General features: G+C 38.4%; 2 protein-coding genes across 7 annotated transcripts in view; one reads left to right on the top strand and one right to left on the bottom strand.

Moving 5' to 3' along the window:
• LOC306653989 (uncharacterized protein) overlaps positions 1–24,731 on the bottom strand; it is a 94,572-nt gene extending 69,841 nt beyond the window's left edge. For 3 of the 4 annotated variants that reach the window (XR_013761847.1, XR_013761848.1, XR_013761849.1), the window contains exons 1-2: positions 18,247–24,731; positions 12,561–12,662 (exon numbers count right to left, since the gene is read on the bottom strand). Coding sequence is in view for 1 of the 4 variants with exons in the window: in XM_079127198.1 (XP_078983324.1) it covers positions 12,561–12,662; positions 15,909–15,933 (127 nt within the window). In the remaining 3 variants the exon portion in view is untranslated. Of the gene's footprint in view, positions 1–12,560; positions 12,663–15,908; positions 16,291–18,246 lie in introns of those variants that run through there. The other variant, XM_079127198.1, reaches the window with a different exon arrangement.
• Positions 16,459–25,118, top strand: part of LOC306653966 (alpha-(1,6)-fucosyltransferase-like) — a 267,342-nt gene continuing 258,682 nt past the window's right edge. The window contains exon 1 of one of the 3 annotated variants that reach the window (XR_013761842.1): positions 16,459–17,867. The gene's annotated coding sequence lies outside the window, so the exon portion shown is untranslated. The remainder of the gene's footprint in view (positions 17,868–25,118) is intronic. The other 2 variants (XR_013761843.1, XM_079127144.1) reach the window with 2 other exon arrangements.

Raw genomic sequence — 25,118 nt, 5'->3', positions numbered from 1 at the left:
TTCTAGATCCCTCCCTCATTCACATTTCTGAAAAAGGTTCCGTGGACGATTACTGTTCCAAATGTGTTTGCCCTAATGGTTGGATGGGGTTGGAGGGAAAGATGGAGGGATTCTAAAATGGTACCAACCTGGAGGAGAAGGTGAAAAGTCATACCAGGGTAGCAGGGGTGGCAGAGGGCCTCAGCTGGCAAGAACTGGGCACACTGTTTGGAAAGAAAGGCCAGGAACTGGGATGTCTACTGCACCATTGTGTTTCCTATTGTCCTGTAGATTCATATTTAGGATCTTGTTTTGAGGGGATACATCTTACCCATATGATAAAATTATAGAGAGAAGCAGGGAATAATTAGCACGAAGTTCAGGACAGTGGTCCCTCTGGGAGGATGCAATGCGGCAGAACCCACGAGATCCTCAAGGATCTGATTATATTCTTTTCTCATCATGGATTGGGGCATAGAGGTGAACATTTTTTATCATCCTCTAAACTTTACATATACATTGTATCTGCTCATATGTGATTTGTTTCTCAAAAATTTATAAAGCTTGTTCATCACTGAAAATTTTATTAAGTAAAACTTTGTAAATAATCAAGGGTTCATTATTAACAATCTGGTTGATTAGCTTAGAATATCTGTTTAGCAAAATTCTAAATAGTCCATTAAAAATAATAATATAATAATATTCCCTAGGTTCAATCCCCAGTACTGCCAAAAAATAAAATAAAATAATGCGGCTGGGTGTGGTGTGCATTCCTGTGATCTCAGCTGCTTGGAAGACTAAAGCAGGAGAATCACAAAGCAGGAGAATCACTAAAACAGGAGAAGTTCAAGGACCGTCTGGGCCACTTAATGAGATCCCGTCTCAAAAAAATAAAATAAAATAAGAAAGACATAACTTAGTTGTAGAACACACTTGGGTTCAATCCCCAGAATAATAATAATAATAATAATAATAATATATTCAATAAGCAACAAAAATCAATAAGGCAAGAAAGGCCAGCTTTAGCATTTCTTCTTTTACATACTCATGCTCATGTCACAATTGTCTTCTGAAACCACCCCTGTTTTCTTCCCTGCTGGGAACCATTCCTAATTCCTTCCTAAAGGGATTTTTTTTAATGATCCATTTTGGGCTGAGCTCAGTGGTGCATGCGTATAACCTCAGCAATTCAGGAGGCTGAGGCAGGAAGATTGCAAATTCAAAGTCAATCTGGGCCACTGAGTGACACTGTGCCTCAAAATAAAAAATAAAAGGAACGGCATGGTATTGGCACCAAAATAGACATGTAGACCAATGGTACAAAACAGAAGACACAGAGACAAACCCACATAAATACGGTTATCTCATACTAGACAAAGGTACCAAAAATATACGTTGAAGAAAAGATAGCCTATTCAACAAATGGTGTGGGAAAACTGGAAATCCATTTGTAGTAAAATAAAATAAAATTAAACCTCTATTTAAAAAAAAAATCCCTTATGCTTTGTCCTCAATTTACTTACTTGCCATACCCCGTAGATTTTGTTGCTGTCCCATTTCAAATATATTCTCCTTACCACCAATCAATGCCCTATTATAGGACTTATTAAAACAATTTCTTTCCTGGCCTCCCTGCCTCTACTCTCTTTCCTCTTCATTCCATTTTCCATGTGCTAGTAGAGAGATCTTTGTGGAACGCAGATCTGGTGGAACACAGATCTGATGACATCCACTCGATCACTATCAAAGGCTTTCTCTTACCCAAGAACAGAGTCCACATTCCTTGGCAAGGCCCTCATAATTTGACTCCAATTCTCTAAAATGATTCTCCTCTATCCTGAATTCCCATCCATGCTATGTTCCTCAAAATGCAACTCTCCAGTTGTGCGGTTCTGTAAGCAAGCGTTCCTTCTTGTCTTTGCTTATGCTGTTCTCTCTGTCTAGGATTGATTCCACTCAGATGGTTTAAATGGAGTATTTACAGAGATATGCTCATGGTAAAGGGAAAACACAAAAATGGTTGATGCATCCAGAGACTAGCAAACTGAGAAGCACTTACTCTCCCTAGGACGGATGGGCCAAGAGGATGACAATTTTCACAGCACAGGGAGAGCTGGAACCACAGGAAAAGGGAGCCATCAAGGTAGGCTGAGCTGTGCATAGAGAGGGTCGTAGCCACTGCCAGAACCATAGTGAGGAAACCGAGATAGGTCAGTGAAAAAATACTCTTTAACCTCTCTCTCCTTCTGCCGTCTCTTCTCTAGTGTCTTTATTTGACCAAACTTAATCAGAAGCTTAACCACCATGAATGGTCAGGTAAGGGAGTCTTTTGGTTACAAAAGCAGGACACACACAGAGAGAATGAATGGATGAGGGAGGGTGAAATTAAATGATGGATAACCACATAATCTTCTTTTCTGTGTCGCAAAATCCCTTTTATTTTTCAGGGCACAGTTCAAATGTTACCTTTCATATGAAGTCTTCTCCTGTTTTCCTGCCCCAAGTCTCAGTTACTATTTTACTCCTCTTTGTCCCTTTAGCTGTTGTTATGTCTTCACTTTCAGTCAGCTGTTGGCCTGACTTATGACACAATTGTTTATGTATCTGCATCCATCTCTTGAATCACATTTTGTGCTTCTAAAGGAAAGGGATAGCGCTTCATTTGGTGCAGTGTCTTACAGATAACAGACACTCAATAACTATTGGTGGAAATTAATTTTATTCTCACATTATCACCTTCTCAGCCTTTGTGGAGGAGATTTATACATACTTGTAAACCAGAGTCCTCACTTTTTTTTTTTTTTTTTTTATTTAACGTTCCTACTTTTCATAATAGTTTCTTTTTGGTCCTGCTTCTGCTTCTTGCTTGTTTTTTTTTTCCTTCTCCATACCTACATTTCTTAGGTTAGATTCTTAACTAAAGTTCCCCAACAAATTTTGGGGGAATATTATCACTGATCTTGGCAAGGGGCTATAATTTTCTTGCTTTTTTTAAAAAATCTGAGTGGTGCATATAAAAAGTTTTCTTTAATTTATGCATGAAGAAAGCTCAAAAATGAAGCCACAGAACCCAATTTTTCATTTTTTACTGGACTTTAAACTCTTCTGAATAGAAGTTATGCTTGGCTTAATATGTTTTGAATATAGAAAAGTCTTGTGTGCTGTTCCTATTCTTTATAAATACCAATAGCAAATGCAGCTAACATTTTTGCTATGCAAACATTATTCTATATTGCTGGTTGGGATGGACATTTATGTAAAAAGGACTATTTTTAAGCCCAATGAAAAGTGTCATTTTTACATTTGTGGTATTGAGAATAATGGAAATAATGGGAAAAATTATAATTCCATAGCAGTTTTGAGTTTTCAGCTCAACTATTGCGTTTTTCATCTTGAGAAGTTCAACTTGGATCTTTAAAAAATATATGTATCTTTTCCTAACACGCTCATGTTTTATATGGAGCATAATTATAATTACTATTTTAATGTATTTGTCTGCCAATTTTATCACCTGTGGTATATCTAGGTTTGTTTCTCTTATTTTTCCTCATTATGGGTTATATTTTCCTGCTTCTTTGTATTCCTGATAATTTTTTATTGGGTTCTTACTGTAAATTTCATCTTGTTGGGGGCTAGGTTTTGTTTTTTGTTTTTGTATTCTTTTAAATATTTTTGAGTTATATTCTGGGACACAATTCAAGCTACTTGAAAACAGTTTGATCCTTTTGAATCTTGCACTTAAACTCTGATAGGCAGAAGGAGAGCAACCTTAAGACCAAAGTGGTCTCATGAAGAAATAGCCTTCTGAGTGTGAAACTCAATGCATCACAGTTTTTCCATTCAGTCTGTTGGGAATGTAAAATTTCCATTCCTGTGTTAGCACCAGTAACTGCTCCTTTAAGGTGTCTCCCGGGCTCAGGTGGAGTGCTGACCTGACCAATACTCAGCTGAAGACTCAGGTGAAGCTCCTGGGACTCTCCACAACTCTCTGAGTGCTTCTTTCTCCTCCCTGGATAACATGCCCTATGAATTCAAGCTGCCTCAATCTTCCTGAATTCTGTCTCTACAGCTCAGGAAAATTCCAGGCTTTGTTGGCTCTCCCTTGTCTGTGCTGTAGTCTGGACTTTCCAGAAAATAAGCTGGGGCAATTATAGGTTCACCTTGTTTCTCTTTCAGAGATCACTGTCCTGTGTAGCATGTTGTCCAACAACTGACAACTCTTTATATATTTTGTCTTGTTTTCAATACAGAGTAAATTTGGGACCGGTTATTCCATCATGGCCACAGGTTAAAGTTGAATCTTAATTTTCAAATGGGGAATGAGGGGTATGTTGAACCAATTTTGTATCAGAAAATAAGCCAGAGTATGATCATGGCCCACTCATTTATCTTCTTAGTTTTACTTTCTTCGTTCATAAAATGAAGAGGTTTGATAACTTCTAAATATAACTTCTAGATATAACCTGTGTTCCTACATACATACCTCAGGTAAAATTCAGCCAAGTATTCCCTAGAAGATAGGGAGAGATATTTGGAAACATACACAAGGCCAAAATTACAAAATCTGAGGCTCATTATGCAAGTTGGAAAAAGTGCTAGGATTTGCTATTATACATGCCCAAGGTATTTTCTTCTGATGCTTTTATCTGCTTTAAAATTTATGGTGCTGTTGTTGGTTTTGAATTCTTGAAATGTCAATGTAGCAAGTAGATAGTGCATGAAAGATGCTTCCAAAATCTAGCCAGCCAATGAAAGGATATGAAGAACAAGATACCTGACTTCAGGAGACTTATTTCCACATATGAGAGGTTTATTGTGTAGAAACCACTATAACACATGAATAATAGGAAGGAAAACACTACTGTTGGGGGGGTCATTATTCAAAACGGCAATGTTTTGGGCAGATTATTTACTTGCAGGAAGCGTTCTTATTCTCCTCCCAATCTGAGCCATAGATTAATAATTTAACAAAAGGGGGACCACTACTAGGGGTGTCACATTTAGCATATAAAAGTGCAGGATACCTAGTTATATTTGAGTTTTAGACAACAACAAATAATTTTTTAGCATAAGTATACTGCATGCAATATTTGGGACATACTAAAAAATGATTCACTGTTTTATCTGAAAGTAAAATTTAATTGGGTGGATGCCATTTTATCTGGCAATCCCAAGAACTAAACAGAGTAGGGAGTAGACAACATAAATTGTCTTTCCTTCATCTTTTAGTTCTTTCATGATGTGTTGCTGCTGACGCCCTCTACACAAGCAGGATCCGATGCTGCAGAATCGGAATGCAGAAAACAGGTCATAGAGTGAACTACCTATGTTTGTACTACATAGGTAGATTTGTACTGCCTAGGTAGATTTACTCAATGAATTATGGAGGAGCTACCTATGTTTGTACTACATAGGTAGATTTGTACTGCCTAGGTAGATTTACTCAATGAATTATGGAGGAGCTTGGAGACCATGTTAAAGGTTTTGTGTTTACTTTATGAAATGATGGGGCCCCTCTGAAGGCTTCTGATCAGAAAATGGCATGATCAGAGCGGTGCCTCAGGAATATTGATCTGATAGCTCTTTAAGGAGGGATTACAAAGGCAAAAAGGAGTGGGAATAGGGTTTAAATGAGAGGGGGATGCTGGGGTTGTAGTTTAGTGGTACAGTGCTTACCTAGCATGTGTAAAGTACTGGGTTTGATCCTCAGTACCACATAAAAATAAATAAAATAAAGGTATTGTGTTCATCTACAACTAAAAAAAAAAAGTTTAAAAAAAATGAGAGGCGGCTATAGTCAGGGCCACTTTCAGTTGGTTTGGCATCTGTGTTTGAATTAGAAAAGGCACTTCCCCAGAGGGGTATGCAGCCCAGGGGCTGAATTTTAGCTCTCTGTTATCCCCTTGGCCAGTGTAGTAGTTGGTTAATTAACTCTGGTGATTTGATGTAATGAAGATTTGTTTCATGCTCATGTAATAGTCCAATGTCTATAGAGTATTTTTTCTCCTAAAGAAGATTTGGGGATCCAGGTCACCTCATTATAGCAGGACTATCTACAGTATGTAGTTTCCAAAGTTACCATGGTAGGGGAAGAAAGAATTGGAGGTTCTCTCAGGGTCACTTGTGGCCAGGCTTGAAAGTAACTCATATCACTTCTGCTCACCTCCCTTTGGCCAGAGCCTGGTCTCAACTTGACTACAGGGAAGATGGGAATAAAGAAGCATAGTAACTTATGCTGCTCTGTGGCAGGACAGCACTGGAAGATGATTCCAGTAGTTGAAGAAGATCGTAGGGAAATGTGACATACTTAATTCCATTTTCATTTTGACAATAAGAAAAGCAAAATATCCTTTTTCTTATACAAAATACTGTATAGATTTAATGAGCATCCATGTCTAGCAATTTGGAAAATTACGAGTCATAAATCCAGGAGAGACCTTCACTCATTGAATTGTCCATGTTACTCTGTCAGAGCATGACTGACTCAAGCTGAAAAATCATTAAAAAAATTATATATATACATATATATATTATATACATATATATACACATATATATACATTATATATACACATATATGTATACATTATATATACATATATATTATATATACATATATATACACACACATATATATATATACACATATACTTGTACATATACTTGTTAGTTTCTTCTTCTCCTTCTTTTTTTTTTTTTTTTTCTTTTAATACTGTGGCTTTAACCCAGGGGCACTGGATTTAACCTAGGGGCACTTTACCACTGAGCTATTTCTTGCCTTTTTAGTTTTCATTTTTTTATTCTGAGACAGGGTCTCACTAAGTTGCTGAGGCTAATCTTGAACTTGTGATTCTCTTGCCTCAGTCTCCTGAGTCACTGGAATTATGGGTGCGCACTATCATGCCTAGCGTCAAACAGGATTTAAATATTTCAGGTTCATTCCTACAACGTTCATATGTCTTACACTTTCTAGGAAAATTCAGATTGTAAATTTAGATTTAATTTTGGATCACATTCTCACCCTGCATTTGGTGAAAAAAATATGGTCACCACAAATGTTAAGTTGTAGAAGAAAACTAACCAAGCACATTTTTGTCTTAGAGGCACATAAAATATTAAAAGTAAATAGATATTTTATTAGGCCCTTATTTTAAAAATGAAGAATATTCCTATAAAAGAAAAGATAAAGATAATTGAATTTCTCTTGTTATTTAGAAATACAGACATAAATATATATAAGATTTCCTATGCTATTTTAAAAATGCTATTAAAAACAATTAAAATTTTCTTGGAAACCATTTGCAGGATCTAACAACATGTAAAGACTTACTTAGTGAAATATTTTCTGTTGCAATAAACTCCTCTTTCTTTATTTCTTTCTTTCTTTTTTTTTTTTTTTTTGTGGTGCTGGGGATTGAACCCAGGGCCTTGTGCTTGTAAGGCAAGCACCCTACCAACTGAGCTATATCCCCAGCCCAAACTCTTCTTTCTTTATTCATTTATTTATTCACTCATGGATTCATTCAATACTATTCAATAAATTATCTTCCATAGGTCAAGCACTATTCTAAATACTGGGGATTCAATGGTGAATTTATCTGATCATGATTCTTTGGTAAGATATTTTATATTTTTGTAAATGAAATATACTAAAGTGTCTGCCTGCCCATTTCCATACCCATTGCTGAAGAGGCAGCCACCAGTGCCTTGAAATAGTTTGGACTAGAAGTAATACCTATCTCAAGATCAGAAGACCTATGATGTGACTCAGTAGAAAGAGATATGCAAACCCAACAAGATTTCATTCTCTGGAGAATATGAACTGAGAAACTCTCAGAATTTGCAAGTTAAGATTATGTCTGTTACCATGAGGAAGATGAAATTACAAGGGAAGGAGAATGAAATTATAAGGGATCCAAGATTATGAGCAAGGAGAAACCAAAAGATAGAAGGTATGAAAGTGAGTTCGTATGGAGAGAAGAGGAGAAGAGCAGAAATGATGTGGGGAATGTTGAGAGAGAATGAGACATCGAAGGGCAGGCCTCTAATTGTTTTGGTATCCAAAGATGTTTTGGCTCCAAGATAAATTTCAGTTTTTGTGTATTTTAAAAGTCCTCCTTTCTTTGAAGTATATTGAGCAATTCTTTGTTCCTTGTATTTTAAAGAGATCAAATTAGTTGTATTGTCTTTTCAGTCATTTGACTTTAGTGTAAAAGCCAAAAGATGAAGAATATTTTGTTTATTATTATTATTATTATTTTTAGTGTTAGGGATTGAACCCAGTGCTTTGTGCATGCTACCACTGAAGTATACTCCTCAACTCAAGGTACTTTTTAAAAAAATTTTTTTTTGGTTGTTGATGGACTTTTATTTATTTTTAGGTGGTGCTGAAAATTGAACCCAGTGCCTCAAGTGCCAGGCAAGTGCTCTACCACTGAGCCACAATACCAACTCAAGTTACTTTTAACTGAATGATCACTCTTGAAATAAATACAAGGTATTCTCACTTGACCTCTATCTATGTAGGTTTGCAAGCCTACCTGTAAATCAGGCCAGCACAATTTATAGGGAGTTGTTTTTGGAACCTTTACTCCTTGTTTTAAATATCAACAATTGTGTTATAGCATTACTGCAGAACTGAAATGACATTCAGCCTTTGGTCTAGAAAATCGTGTCAATCACTTATTTATTTTGCTTTCATAGATTGTGTTTTCATGTTATCTTTAGATTTAGATCAGATAATAACAGTGTCCACAAAGTCTTGATTTAGCTTAGTGTTTTTGTAGAGCTATAAATGGCCAGCATTTATTATGTGCTTATACTGTGTCAGGTTGTTCTCATTTTATAGTCACAGCAACCCCAAGAGGTGTTCCCATTCTACAGATATGAAAAAATAAGATAGATTTAAAATTTCTCCCAAAGTCTTGTAGTTATTAAGTGGTGGAGCCAATATTCAAATACAATTAGAATCTACATTCTGAACCATGACTTTATATGGCTTTGTTCCCATGGAAACCATACAAGATCCTGACTAACCAAAGGTTATGTTTCTTGTTCCTACTGGCAGTTATATTGCAATGAAAATTAATTCATTCAATAAATATGCTATGTGGTGGTGATCAAGACAGATAGGCAGGGACTCTGCCCTCAAGAGGGCTTCTGCCCTTTTAGACTCCTATTAGTTTGGTTAGTTAATCTTTACCCTCAGAATCTAATTTTTCCTTGGATAGGTTCTTAAAATTTAAGGCGAAAACATTGGAACTTTGGTGACTTTAATAAGGTTCATTTTTGTTGGAGCAGGTATTTGTAGCACATTGACGGTGGTTAATTATTATTATTTGGCTGAAATTTTTCCCTCCGACCTCCTGTTGATTCCATCTTTCCCTAGTCCATATCTTTATTTTTGTTTTTAATTTTAAAATACAGTAGCATGTATTTGTGTCTGCTACATTCCCTTCCAGATTTTTTTTGTGATTTTTAAAAAATTTTGTAGAGCACTAATGATTTAGCTTAACTCAATATAATTTATCAACTTAAAATGGCATTGTATCAATTACATCAGGATTAGGTTCACTGTAATGTTGACAGAAAAACCCAAATGATGGTGGCTTAAATAAAACTTTTAGCTTATTGCTTTTTCATATTAAGGAATTTTTGGAGGTGAGTAGCACAAGATTGGCATGGAGGCTTCACCAAGTGGCCAGGGATCCAGCTTCCGTCTACTCAATGTTATCTGCTGGGTGTGGTTATCCTCCTAATGATTCGAGATGGCTGAAAGGGCTCCAGGCATCATAAAATGTTCCAGGTAGTAGGATGAACAGAAGAGATAAGAAGAGTCTAACTTCTTCCTTTTAAGGAATTTTTTAAAAATATAAGTCCCACATGACATTTCTGGTTAGATCTCAATAGCCAGAATTTAGTTATATGGCCGTATTCACTAAAAGGGAGATTTAGGAAATGTAAGATTTTAGGTGAGTTGCAATAGAATCAGTCAGAAATGGGGGTTTGTCATTATAGAAGAATAAGAGAAGTCTGTGCTGTAGGTACCTTACATAAAGTTGGCATTTGACAAAAATTTTTTCATTCATTTTGATAAACCTGATGGTCATATTCTTAAATGGTATCCAGGCCATTAATGAAGATAATGAATCTAAGAATTTTCCCTTTTGTTTTTTACTTTAGGCTAATGTAGCATATTATTGCATTAATTTCATTTAAAGTAAACCCATCTGGAAGCAGCTTAGATAAAATGGGGAATATATTGGGAGGACACAGGGAAGAGACAAGCATAAACAGAAGGAAAGGCAGAAATTTAGCCACTTCCTTCAAAGTGAGAATTCCAGTGTAAAAAGCACAGTCTGTATTCTCTGCTTTCTTCTGTCCTTTGAGTTTATTCTCTCTGTGCACAATGGGCTTTTTCACATGGGAAAAAAAGGTGTCCAATGACATCTCCCAGATTTTTTCCCCCCCATATTTTACATCTTCCAGATTTTATGTCTAGGTGAGGCCTGAGATGACTTCTGTTCCTAAGTCTAAACTCCTGGAGGAATGGCTTCATTGGATCGTTTTTTTAATCAGGTGTCTTTTTCTCTTGACCAATTAGCTGTGGCAAATGACGGCAGTAATATGGCTCTTCTTGCTGCCATAATGATAGAACTATGGAAGTGAAGGGAGCAGCTCCTATAGAAAAGGTGATATGTCAGGTTTTCATCACTGTGACCAAAATACCTGACAAGAACAACTTCAAGGAGGAAAAGTTTATTTTAATTTATGGTTTCAGAAGTTCAGTTCATGGTTGGCTGACTCCATTGCTCTGGGCCCATTGCTTCATGGCAGAAGAGAGTGGCAGAAGCACTCTGCTCTGCTCATGGTGGCTAGGAAGCAGAGAGAAGAGGTGGGGGAAAGGGCCATAGGGAAGATGAATCCTTCTGGTACAAGCCCCCAGTGGTCTACCTCCTTTAGCAATACCACACCTACCTATAGTTACCACCCAGTTAGTCCATTCAAAGTAGTACGGACTCATCAGGTTATAGTTCTCATAATCTAATCATTTCATCTCTGAATATTCTTTTTTTTTTTTTTTTTTTTTTTTTTTGGTGCTGGGGACCCAGGGCTGTGTGCTTACAAAGCAAGCACTCTACCGACTGAGCTATCTCCCCAGCCCTCTAAATATTCTTACATTTTTAACACAGGAGCTTTCAGGGGACACCTCATATCCAAACCAGAGCAGGTGGTTGCTGGTCACATAATTAAGTAGGTGTTCACTATAATTATATGTAATGAAGACACACAGGTTAAAGGTCTGAATTAAATGAACAGTAAAGGAGAACAGGATTTATATGCTAATGCATAAAAATGAGTTTGCTATGAATAAACATTATTTAGTAGGGCTGCAATGTACACAACATTTACTGTGTGTCAGGCATTATACTGAGTGCTTTTTAATATTATGAGTCCTTTATTCCTCACAACACTATGAACTAGGGATTATTTAAAAAAATTTTTTTAAATAACTAATTTTTTAAAAACAACAAAAATAAGTTTTAGTTGTTGATGGACCTTTATTTTTATTTATTTATATGCAGTGCTGAGAATCAAAACCAGTGCCTCACACATGTTAGATAAGTGCTCTACCACTGAGCTACAGTCCTGAACTAGGAATTATTATCCCCTTATTACAGGTGGAAAAACCAGAGCTCAGAGAAGTTACATAATTTATTCAAGGTCACATAACTAGTAAGTAAATTCTACTTGTTTTAACTTTAATGTTTTCAACTATCAGGGAAACACTGCCTTAATACTTCAATATCTTGAGTTAGAAACTATGGTAACTTTTTCTGAAGCAATTATTAGTTGTTTTCTCCCTCTCATTTCTGCTATAATAAAGATATGCAAACTTGATAAACCTCTTAATATCTCTAAGTCTTAATCTCTTCATCTGAAAAGACTGAATTAAACCAAATTATTTTTTCCCTTTGTTAATAGAGATAATATTTTATTTCTGAAGGCAAGAGTGTGAGCTATTATATTTAAAAAATTTTTAATGCATCCGGTATGTTTGACTTCTTGAGCTAGATCTATGAGGAACTGCGATGAAATTAAAGATATCCAAAAATGCAGTTTCCTCAGTGTTATGGAGGAACAAACAAAATTATTATTTTGCAGAATTAAAAATCTAGGAAGAGCAGCCTTCAGGAGTGATATGACCATCAACTCACTCATACTTTCAAGTGTTTTTCTAGCTCTGCCATTGTCAGTATGTTTACTTTGTTTTAAGATTCGTTCCTTTTGAAGTTGTACTACTGCTACCCATGGCAATTCAGCTACAGACTGACTTACTTATACCTGGTGGGAAAGAGAGTGTCCTCCAAGCATGGAAGCATGGACTGAAAATTCTTTCTTTTGGTCTGATGGAGCCAGTTTACTCCAGAATACATTGGTTTTCAATATTAATTAGAATAGTCTGGAACTTTTCTGATTTTAGCATATACCAATCTACTATAACTGAGATTCTAGGTCATACTGCAGTGAAAAATACACCCACATTTCAGCAGCTTAAACAACAAAAATGTATTACTTACTCAAACTACATGAGGGAGGTGGATGGGTTGTTCCAAGTCGTCCTTGTTTGGGAACATAGGCTGACAGAGGCTTTACCATCTTCAACAATACTGGTCTTAAGGCTGGGGAAGAGTAAACACTGTAAGGACTTACACTGGCAATTAAATGTTCTACCTGGAAGTGACACATACCACTTATACCCACAACCTGCTATAGCCTAGTCCAGCCCTGCTGCAAAGGGGGAGGGTGTCTGGGTGGGCATGGAAAAGGATAGTCTTTTTAATGGCTGGAATGAGAAGGTAAACACTATAAGCCTTTACCATTCTGGGAATTCATTTACTGATTGACTCAGGTTAATAGAGTTGTATTCTTGTAGCTGTAGTTGTTCTTCTTGTAGCTAGATTTTGGGTAGTTATCCAAAAAAAAAAAAAAAAAAAAAAAGGCAAATAAAAACAACAAGAAACTCTATTAATAAGGAAGAAACAGAAATGGATGGTAAATAAGAAATCAGTGGTGTGAAGTATATGCTGCCTTGACCCAAAGAAAAAGACTGGTATTTCATCGGTGAAGGCAAATCATACAGAGAGAAAGTAGCTAGTTTCATCAGCTTTTAAATCAATCACTTCATTTACTCTTCTGATGGGAAAGATTAGCTCTGGCTTTTTAATGAGCAGGTATAGAGTTTCTATTTAAGGATTTGGCTCAAAAATGACTTAAAACACTGGATTTGAAAAGAGAGACTATTTTTCCATATTTCATTTTCGTAGTTACTGTCAATGGTATGTCAAGTTGGCTAAATTTATAGTTTTGGAACTGGCAAACAATTACAATTTATCTAGTCCAACCCCCTTATTTTCAGATGAGAAAACTGAGGCCCCCAATGGATAAAATCATTATTTCAAGGTTATACCTTCTTGCCTGTGCTAATAACTGTACTACCCTTTGTATGATTTCCTGCACAATAGAATACTATCAGTGAAATGTAGTTACAGCAATGATTATAAAACAAGAATAATTACAAGTTATTGAGAATATTTCCAGAGCCCACATTCAGTTGGTATACATTGGCAGAGATGGAAAAATTTCTAAACTCTTTGCTAAGCAGCTGCTGCTGAGTCTCCTGAGTGCCTCAACCCCTACTGGGACCCTATAGATTTCCCCACTATATTAACAATAGGATCCACCTCAAAGGTTTGATTTGAGAAGTAAATAATGAAGAGCTTAGCATGGGGCTTGTGCTCAGCAGTATTACACCTTGGTTATTATTTTTATTATAGTAATAATAAAATGGTAGTAAATTTCAAACTAGTTTCTACATGAATGTTCACAACTTAGGAAATGTGATAGCATTCAAGTTCATTAACTTTGATCTAGCTAATCTCTCAATAAAATGGCCAGTCATGTATTCACTTAAACATTCAGTTTGATCTTTTCCATTGTCTAAGAGTTGACTTTTTGCCCCACATGCAAGTCCCCATAGCTCTGACAGATGACTATCAATCGACCCAGGATGACCCACAAAAGAAAGTGATGGACTGGGAAGGTCCTTTTAGTTCTTGTGGAGAATGTTTTGTACAGTCTTTTGTTGAGAAGAACTTGTCTATAATTTTGGAATAAGCAAAGGTTAGGCCCAAAGCCTAATTTGGAAGGACAGGAGTAGAGGAAAAGATGGAGCATTTCTTGCCGAAGCAAATATTAGAAACTGGGAGTGAGGTAGAGGCAAGCAGCTGGAGTGAGAAGAGGAGATCAGGGGGCCCAGCAGCAGTTCTGGAGGCTGGAGAGTGTGAAGAAAATACCTTTGACAGAGACACTTTCTGATGATTAATGATGTTTAGAATCTTTTAGGGGTTCTTTCTTAGAAACAACCTTATTAAAGAACAGCACAGTTTCAGGACTTTTTCTCTTTGGAGAGAGTAGAAATGTATTTTCTTTTTTACTTTTTGCAGTGCTGGGGATGGAACCCAGGGCCTTTCACATGGCAGGCAAGCCCTCTACCACTGAGCTATACTTTTGAGCCTCAGAAATGTACTTTTTTTTCTTTAGTTTGCACTAAAAGAGGCAGTATAAGTACTCCTGTTATAAGTGATTCTCAGGAAATTCATTATTGGCCTGGAATGTGTAAAGAATTCTTCTCAAATGTCAGTTATTTAACTGATATTTCCAGTTCTGGGATGGCAGCTAAATCCTGGGCATGCCCTAGAAAGGACTTTGATAACAGTGTTCTGTTACAGGTTGAGAAACACTCAACAGAGTTCAGAATCGCTGAAGGACTAGTTTCTGACGGTATTCCAGAGACATCAATGTGCTAAATCCCAGACAAACTTTTTTTCTTGTTTGCATTTTGATGGAAAGAAGGTGGAGAAGATAAATATTTTAATTCCTAGTTTAAAAAAAATTGTATTAGCTATAGGCAGACACAATACCTTTATTTTATTTTTATGTGGTGCTGAGGATCGAACCCAGGGCCTCACGCGAGCTAGGCGAGCACTCTACCACTGAGCTACAACCCCAGCCCTAATTCCTAGGTTTTTGGAAGGAAAAATTGAAGGTTAGATTTAAAAACTTGAATGTTTTAAGGCAAAGGTAAAGCTCTGAACTTAGAGATCTGAAAGTATTACAGAACATAACCTATAATGATTAAACCAACCAGAAATGTTTCTCTTCTTTCTTAAAGTTACACATGCCTGTTAAGATATTTTTTTAGAATTCTATGTTTACACTAAACAGTCAATATCGACTCCACGTCTGACTTATCAAGGCAGGGGATGTGTAGTTCAGCGGTAAAATACATCTTTAGTATTAGAATGCCTTAGGCCCTGGGTTCATTTTCCAGCACTGTGTGTTTGTGTGTGAGTATGAGTGTGCGTGTGTGTGCGGGCGCGCGAGGGGGGCGGGGGCGAGATCAAAATCTAGAGTATGTCCCTACCGCTCAGGAGGCTGAGGCAGGAGGATCGCGAGTTTAAAGTCAGCCTCAGCAAAAGCAAGGCACTAAGCAACTCCGTGAGACCCTGTCTCTAAATGAAAATACAAAATAGGGCTGGGATATGGCTCAGTGGTCAATTGGCCCTGCGTTCAAACCCTAGGACAAAAAAAAAAAAAAAAAAAGACTGACATGTTTTCGCTTTTGACCTATCTAACCAGGATATGTCTAAAATTTGTCTATTTCTAACATTCAAAGGTGTAACTCTTACAATTTTGTTGTTTAGCCCAAATGTCTCATGGGCGGACACCACCCACTCATTTCCGTGCATTTAATAAATGGTTATTGAACGATTTTGTTAAAAGATGATACCCAAACTCTCTGGGCTAAAAAAATAGTTCTGGTTTCCCCAGAAAGGGGGTGGGTGGGGGTGGAAGAGAAGTCTCACCTTGGATAAGGCACTTAATTTTCATCTCAATTTTCTTTTACAGGGAAATAACCATAAAACGATGGCAAAGTACTTCTTGCTTTTAAAAGTTGACAAGAAACCGATGTCACAAGGTCTAGAAAAGTCTAAGAAGATCCTGAGCTGCGTGAGAGCAGGGGTTTTCTTTTTTGAATCCACAAGGTCTTATTTGTATCTCTGTAACACAGTTGTTAGCCTAGAAAAAAGTCTCGATAAACACTGTGAATTTATGAAGTTATAAGGCAGATTGCATTCTTGGCAGACCACTGCTTCTTAAATCTTTCTGCGAGCCTTTTAATACTTAGAATCGAAAAGGCTGCAGCTCTTTGCTCTACGGTGAATACAAAAAATACCCTGGCCGAAAGGAATAATTCTTGTCCTCAGGGCACTTTTCCCTCTTTCCAGCTTGCTGCGCCGGGGGCTTGGGATCTAGGTCCCGAGGCTACAGGGAAGAGTTCGGTACGGGAAGCTCATCTTCCGGCCCTCTGATTGGCCGGCTCGCACTCCACTCATGGGGCTCTCAGCTCTGATTGGTCCCTGCGGCACCCCTCGGCCCGAGACTACTTTGTGTGCCGGGGCGGCTCGCTCAGGTCCTCCCGCTCAGCTTGCGGTCAGGACTGGCCTGAGGTATCTCTACGGCCCACTATTCTGCTTCGCGGGCGCCAGGAATTCCCGAGTCGGAGCGGGTAGGAAGCATCCTAAGGAAAAGTCTCTCCCTCCCTCCCGGTGCTGTTCTCTTCCCCGTACTCAATAAACTTCCGCTTCAGAGGGCTGCTGCAGCCGCGGGTCGGGAGAGGCCGGGTATAGAACTAAGGCCCTCTTGGGGGGTCTTTCTCTTTGCGCGAAAGTAGAAACATAGCTCCCACAAGACAGGGCTGCGCTGGGCTGCTTGGGAGCGATGCCCTTGTAGGATCGCGCTGCGGGCTGCGGTGGAGCGGCCGGACCGGGCAGCAGGGGCAGAGTAGCAGCAGCAGCAGCAGCAGCAGCAGCAGCAGCAGCTGTAGCAGCAACAGCGACCACCCCTAAAAGTAGCAAGGAGCCTGCTTCCAATCCCCAGCGCGGGTGCACCTTAGGGCGGCGGACTGAGCTGGCATGGGCGGTCGCCCCCCCAGCGCTCTAAAGAAAACGGCGTTCCCAGGAGGTGGCTCTCCCTGGCGTGAGGAGCTGCGCTCAACTCGCGCCCCCTCGGCCGCTGGCCTTAAGGCGGTAGAGGGCGGCCTACGCCTGTGTGCGAGCCCGACCCAGCGCAATCGCTGCCCAGCTGGAACTCTGCCGTCCCGCTGTGGCCCGAGGCTCTTCGTGGCGGTGGATGCTGCAGCTACGCTATCCACGGGTGCAGCGAGGAAGGGGGCGGGGAGGAGTTCTGGCACATGCCAGGGTCGCCGTAGGAGGCAGCGGCCAGCGCATGCGCGCCCTCTCCCAGAAGCCTGGAACGCTGAGGGGCGCGCACCCCCATCCGCGCGCGCCCGCCCGCGCTGGCCGAGGCTTCCCCGCCTGCGCTTGTTGTCGGAGCCGCTCTGGCGCGTGCGCGCGTTATCTCGGGCCGACCCTAGTGGCCGGGTTCCCTCGGCTCCAGGCCCCCGCCCCCCGCCGCCCTCTCCGGGCCCCCAGCCAGCCGGTCCCCTCCCTCTCCTCTCGGAATGGGGCTGGTGCTACTCGGGGTCGCGCGCCCGGGACCCGGCTCGCGCTCGGTCTCGCGCTGTCAGCTACTGCCCGGCTCGCGCCGCCTCGCGCTCTCCCTCAGTCAGTGGCGCCGGAGGCTCCGTTAAGCGGCGACCGTGGTTCCTGTTTCCGTTTCTTCCTCTCCCTTTGGTCGGGAGTAGCATCCTCCACCCAGCCACCCCTCCCACTCCCCCAGCACTGGACAGCTGCAGCTGAGGGCTGTGGCGGTGGCGGTGGCGGTGACGGGGATCGGCGGAGACCGCCTCTCTCCCGCCTCGGGTAAGGGGGCGTTAGGAGTCGGGCCCCGCGCGCCTCGGGTCTTGGGCTGGGCGAGCGCGGGATCTGTGGAGGCTCTGGGGCTGTCGCTTCTCTTCTCCGGGCGACCCCTGGGCCTGTTGCTGCAACTGCTGCTGCTTATCCAGCGGCTTGCGGAAAAGTGGGGAGGGAGCCCCCGGGACGCTCAGGCGGGTGTCTTGGCGCGGCCCGGGCAAGGGGTGAGGGGTAGCCGCCGCCGAGCCGGGACGCTGAGCTGCGCTGTGACAGCCACCGCGTCGCGCATCCTTGCTTAAGGCAGGGGCCGAAGCCAAGGAGAAAAGAAGGGATGGGGGCGGGGGTGGGAGGTGTCCCTCTTCTCTCCTCATCTCCAGGCTGCACCTACCTTCCCTTTCGGCAGCGCTCGGTCCCTGTAGTCCCCGACTGGGAAGGAGAATGCCTGTGTGTTATGGGGTTTCTGGGAGTGCTCCTCAAGATAGAAAACATGGAGAAAACCCGCACAAAGATGCGCTCGCGGCGAGGGGCCAATGCAGGGCAGTTAACGGCTTGAGTGCCTTAGTGCCTCCTTTTGATGTGCAAATGAGCTGGCGGCTTTTGAGTGTCTAAACTTATTTGGAAAGGTTAAATGAATCTTTATTTATTAGTTCAAGGAGGTTTGTCCTGCAAGTGTGAGTAGGTTGTCGGGTGCAGCACCTGTTCTCTTCATGTGGAAATTGCAATCCTCAGAGACGCAACGAATTTAAGTTAAATGGCAATGTCATGGTTAATGGGTTTATCCCCGATGAGCTTGTAGCATTTTGGTGCATATTACACTTTAGAATGAGGACGTAAGCAGGGAGATGGTGTGTTTTTCCTTCCTATGTTTGAATTAAGCTAACTCAAGAAGGTGAGCTCAGGAAAGCCAGACTCCAGTAGATAACTCCAAATCTCAAGGCTTCGAGAACAGTGCAATGCAAATTTTGTATCGGAGTTAAACTTGTCACAAGTAACTAACTTGACTTTGACTTGACTCTATAGAAACTGTAAGTAGGTTTCATTAGTTATTATTATTTTTTTAATTTCTGGGCTGTAAATGCATATTTATTTTCTGGATTAAATTGAAATTCCATGTTTTATGCCCTGTTCTTTAAAAAGGGTGCATCGTATAGAAAGTAGTGTAAGGGAGAAATTACATACTGAAATGTATATGTTGTCTCTCTCTCTCTCTCTCTCTTTTTAACGTAAATCACTAAGCCAAATTGTAAGATTGTTTTCTTGTGAAATATATTATAAAGTGTGTATAGAAAGTCTTAATTATAAATGCTATGGTAGTTATAAAATGTTATTTATAAACAACTACAGTAGAAGGACAAAGTGGAAATGCAAGCATTTGAAATTGTGTTTTTATAGGCTTTAATATGTAAAAATGTAGGCAGTTAGAGAAGAATAGACTTGGAGGCATGGATTTTTCTTTTGCTGCTCTATAAATTGAGGATTCTGTTTGAATTGAGCTGAACAGCTGGTATGAAACTTGCATAGTTTGCAGAAAATTTGCAAAAACGTGTCTTTCTCACATAGTTAACCTGAAGGGTATCTTGTAGTTTACTAGGATAGTGAGTCAAAATAATTTTAATATGGTAATGTATAGATAGTATTTATAAGAATGTTCGTGAATTTATCTAAAAAGTCACTTGAAGTTGTTTTCCTGCACATCAGTCCTATATAAGATGTATAGAATTGAAGGAACAATCATTCTGATTACATTTTGCAATGTTTTGTTACAAATTCTAACCAGTTACTTTTAAGGAATAGGAATGTACTTTAAAGTGTTGAATTTTGAAATTTATTAGTGGTTTGAAAAACTTCTGTTCCTCGTTTGTTGTTTTAAATGTAGTTACATTAGTAGGTTGGTCTGGAGGGGGAGCTAGTGCCAAAGAAAAGTATCGCTTAATAGCTGTTTGAACTTTGAAAACACTTAAAACCAGATTTTTATAACCAGGAGAAACATAAATTTTTAATTAAAAAAGTAGGGGAATTAATGTGGGCATAGATCTGTACTTAGTTATTTGTAGGGTGCATATGTTTTGATTACAAATTAGTTTAAATTCATCTGAAATAATGAAAGGAGGTGTTTGTTTTTTGAATTTCTCATGTAAATCTCTGCAAATATGTCCTCATGTGTGATAGTATTTTCTTAACCTTCTTGTGCAGCACATCAGAGGGCAATGTGTTCTTGACCCTTTGTGTATTTGTGTGCTAATTTTTTCTTTATAATATCTGTACTCCTAAAAAATGTTTCAAGCAAAGTCTTGTATAGGAGGAGATATTAATTATGTAGTAAGGTAGGTAGGTATTTATCAAAAGTACAGATACTTTAAAAAAAGAAGTGGAACCTTCAGACATCTGAAGAGCAGTATCCCAAAGTTACTTCTTAACCTCTATAACTGCTGTCTCCTGGAATATAATGCAGGGGGTCTAGCTAATCTGTTAAATTGAACTTGTGCCTTTGAATATGAAACAGATATTTTGTGATCTGTGTTCCTTTAGATTTCTGAACTGTCATCAGGTTTTATTTTTGATCATTCACATATCTTTTAAATTCAAGCCTAGAAACTGATAATGATGTATATATATTAAAATCATTAGCATATTCACTTTTCTGAGGATAGTGGTTGGGTGGGTTGTTATCTGTAAATTATGTAAATAGAATCTCAATGCTGATAAATAAATAAATTTTCTCTTTCTTTAATGGTTATCTTTGTTTTAATATAAACTGCAATTTGAAAATATCTTGGTTTAATTAAATGATAGATGCACCTATTTCATTTTACAACACATTTATAAATTTAGAAGAAAGTGTGTCATTCCATTTTATGAACATAAAAGTAAATATTTTTAAAGTCAGTAAGTTTTCTTTTTTCTTTCCTTTTGTTATTTGTATGTGTGGTACTGGGGATTGAACCAAGGGCTTCAAGGATGTTAGATGAGTGCTCTACCCCTGAATTATACCCCTGGCCTTTTTTATTTTACTTTAAGATAGAGTCTCACTAAGTTGCCCAGGTTGACCTCCAACTTGTGATCCTCCTGACTCAGCTTCCTAAATAGCTGGAATTACGGGTGAGTGCCACATCACCTGGCTAGACAAATTTTTAAAGAGCCTTAAAAAAAACTCAACAAAATAATATTATATGGGTGTGTGTGTGTGCATTTAAAATGTGTTTGAATTGATTAGTATCAAGTTTCAACCTTCTTCTCTCTACATTTTCTTTTGTCTACATTTCCCCTCCCTCAACCACCCTTCCTCATCTCAAAGTTTACTTTTTGGAATGATTAAAAATCAAACCAATAAAGTTAAGCATCACTCAACTGGCAGAGGTTTTTCTTCCTTAACTAAAGGACATAATATCAATCTCTAAAATATTTTGAATATATAACCTATGTAAACTTTATATGATACTGCACATTTTCCTTTCAATGGAAAAAGCAAATAAGGGCCTATGGTATGAAGCCATGAATGTCAATTACTTCCTGTACACTAACTGAAAGCAGAGCTATAGGGTTAATTTCATTTAAGGTTTCTTTTAAGAAGACTTTATTTGCTAAAACCTAGTATCCTACTTACATATTACTATTTAAAAACATTTCTCTGTGATAATCTTGGTTATAAAAAGTTGAAGGGAAAAACCCTTAAATGAAATATCAAAATACTATTAATACCTAGAACAGAATAAATTTGCATATGTTATAAAAATATTTAGAAACCAAGCTGTAAAAGCTTACCAATGTTTATAAGTGACCTTATTTTGTAATCATTTTTCTATTTTGGGAATACAATTGATAGTACTATCTTGATAACTGAAAAGCTGGAAAAATATAATTTGTAGTTTTTGTATTAAATCCATTGCTTGGGACACTGGCAATCAGTGAAGTGAGGGAAGTTGGGAGAGATCAAGAATTGTACTAGATAGTAACCAGCCTTCTTGGGAGGTAAGGGAGTTTTTTTTTTTTTTTTTTTTAAATCTCCTTCCACTTTCTTCTGCCTATTTGTCATCCTTTCCTGGCAGTGGTAGGAAATGTGAGAATTTACTTTGGGGTTTTTCTTTTTCTTTCTTTTCTTTCTTAGGGTTAAGAGGACGTTTCCAGGTAAAACATTAGTTCATAATGTTACAGTAGGTTTGTTAATGAATTTGTTTCTTTTTGAGATGGTAGGCAAGAGACCAGAAGAACATCATTTCTGTACTTTGGTGGTACTAGAGATTGAACCCAGGGCCTTGCACATGGTAAGCAAGTGTTCTGCTACAGAGCTACATGTCCAGTCTTTTAATTTTATTTTTGAGACAGGGTCTTGTTTGCTAAATTGCTTGTGCTAGTCTTCTAATTTGTGATAATCTTCCATCAATCTCCTCAGTATCTGGGGTTACAGATGTTTGCCACCATGCCCTGAAAAATTTTAGTATTTTTTATTAAAAAATAAATTTGTAACTGCATATGAAAAGGGAGATGGGACTAGTGGTGTATATAGCCTAGTGATTAGAACACATGCTTAGAATGTAGGAGACCCTAATTTAGTCTACAGCACCAAAAAACACAAAGGGGTGTGGAAGATGATTCACGATTAAGCATGAATCACTCACATACTTATTCTATTTAATGTTTAATATAATCCCTTCTTCTAATTTCCTAGAGTGCATTCTCATGTCCTTTATTTTTTATCTTAATCTATAGAGTTCCGGACTACAGGGAATTGATTTTTACGAGAACAGATTTTTTACCTGTTTTGTATGCCTCATGGCAATGATATCAAATAGTGTTCATTGAAGAGAACTTTTTTTTTTTTTTGCTTGTATCGGGGATTGAACCCAGGAACACTCTACCACTGAGCTACATCCTCAGCCCTTTTTATCATTTATTTTGAGACCGAGTTTCCTGCTAAGTTGCCTAGGCTGGCCTTGAATTTGTGATCCTCCATCCTCAGCCTCCTGAGTAGCCGGAATTAAAGGTGTGTGCCACCACGCCCAGCTAAGAGAACTCTTAAACTAAAATGAACAACAGTATCCTTTACTTAAGGGAGTACTGTAAGCAGCTTTAGGCCAGCTGTTGTGAAAAGTTCACATGGAGTAAATGTATTTGTTAATGAGAGCTCTAATCATTTGGAATCTGATTTAGTTTCTCCAACAGGTAGAATTGTGCTTGTACCTAAGGGTGAAATATTTTTGGTAGAGATTCTGTTACAGTTTTTGTGCCTAGAGTTCTTTGAATAACTAATTCAGTTACCAAATGTCAAAAGATTAATAATTTTGAGAAAACCTGTTCAAAATTAGAGTTTAACCACGATAAACATTTTGCTTTCTTTTCATAAAATTTTAGATTTTTCTTTTCTTTTAGAGAGTTTAGTGAAATTCTAGGGGTTAGGAAGGAGGTAATTGAAATTCTTGGCCAAAAAACTCTTCTTTATGCTTGGTAAAGTTGAGCCTCAGCAGTGCTAGGAATGGAGGTTTAGTGAGTAATCCTGATCGCTTCCTCTGACAAAATTAGAGACAATTAAACCTCCATTTACTAAACTCTTTTTTTTTTTTTTTTTTAACTATCAAGCTGATACTTCAAATATTAGAAGTATCAGCTTGATAGTTTGGCAGTTATGCCAGGATGAGAGATACAGTGTTACTTTTAATATTTTAAATTTGTAAGTAAGCACATAATGTTATGTTCTCAATGCTAAGTAAGCTGAAGACATGTATGTCTACTAAAAATGGGCCAAATAATGAACTAAACAAACCTACTGATGTACAATTAGGAATAAAGAGATTCTATTAGTGTTTAAATTATAATGGCACAAAGATGTAATGAAGATGAAATCACCAGAGAAGTTTGGAACAGTTTTGTTAGACCAGATAAGAGATAAGAGAACATATCCTTTGTTCTGTAACTATCTGCAGAGACTTGGAGCAATACAGATAGTTCCTAAAATGAAATAATGATAATTGTTTTAATAGGAATTGTGTACAAATTTCCTCTGTATGTATGTACAGTTCTTAATACTTTGTTTCCATGGCAAATGTAAGGTTGGAAAGTAAGGTATTTAACTTTTGGAAATTCTAAAGGGAAAAGGACCTAAAGTTTGGAAAAATGCTGCTTTCTTTTGTGTTTTAGTGATATAGTACTTTTATAGTTTCCTGAGAGCTGTCAGATCTTAAAGCTAAAATCAGAATTCCTTATTTATTTAAGTGAATTTTTTTTCTCCCCAGTTTTACTAAGGTATAATTGGTAAATAAAATCATATAAATTTAAGGAGTATAATTTTATTACTGTATGTATGCATTATGAAATGGTTACTACAATTAGTAATTACTACAATGATTACTAGTCAAGCTAATTAACATGTCCATCACCTCACATAGTTAACCATTGTGTGTGTGTAATAAGAACTTTTAGGATCTTCTCTTTTAGCAAATTTCAGGTATATGTGACAGTATTACTAACTGTAGTCACCATGCTGGACATAGATCTCCAGAATTTACTCATCCTGTATAAAACATCTTGCACTGAAACTTTGTACCCTTCAATCAACATCTCCCGCCCCCCCATTCCTGCTAACTACCACTCTATGTTCTGCTTCTGTGAATTTGACTTTTTAAAAATTTCACATATAAGTGATACCATGTATACAATATTTGTTTTTCTGTGCCTTGCTTATTTCACTTAGTATAATGTTCTCCAGTTTCATTCCAGTGACTGTGTAGGGTAAGCAAAACTTTATCCTTTCAGGTTTTTTTCCCCCTCCTATCTGGGCCTGAGAATTAAATTAACATAAAATAGGAAAAAAGTATACATATTTATTTTATACAAGTTTTATGTGACACAGAAGCCCTCATAAGGAGATGAAGTCCAGAGACACAGAGTTGAATGCTTACATACTCAGGTGAATGAAAAATAGTAACTTTAATCCTAATGACTCAGGAAGCTGAGGCAGGAGTATCATGAGTTTGAGGCCAGACAGTAATTTAGTGAGACCCTGTCTCAGAAGGGCTGGGAATGTAGTTCAGTGGTGAAGTGCCCTTGGGTTCAATCCCTAGTAACCCCCGCCAACCAAAAAGAAAGTAACTTGTGAAGAAGCAACCAAATTCCCTGATTACCTCCCAAGACAACAACAACAACAACAACAACAAAAAACAAACAAAAAAAACCATAACCAGATTATATGAGGAGGCTTAAATGATAGGTATTTTAACAAGGTTTGTACGGAATTCTCTCCATTTCAGCCTCCTTTCCTCAGTAAGA

The sequence above is a fragment of the Sciurus vulgaris genome, assembly GCF_902686455.1.
Source record: "Sciurus vulgaris genome assembly, chromosome: 2".
NCBI classification, from domain to species: domain Eukaryota; kingdom Metazoa; phylum Chordata; class Mammalia; order Rodentia; family Sciuridae; genus Sciurus; species Sciurus vulgaris.
This window is presented reverse-complemented; position numbering and strand designations above follow the sequence as displayed.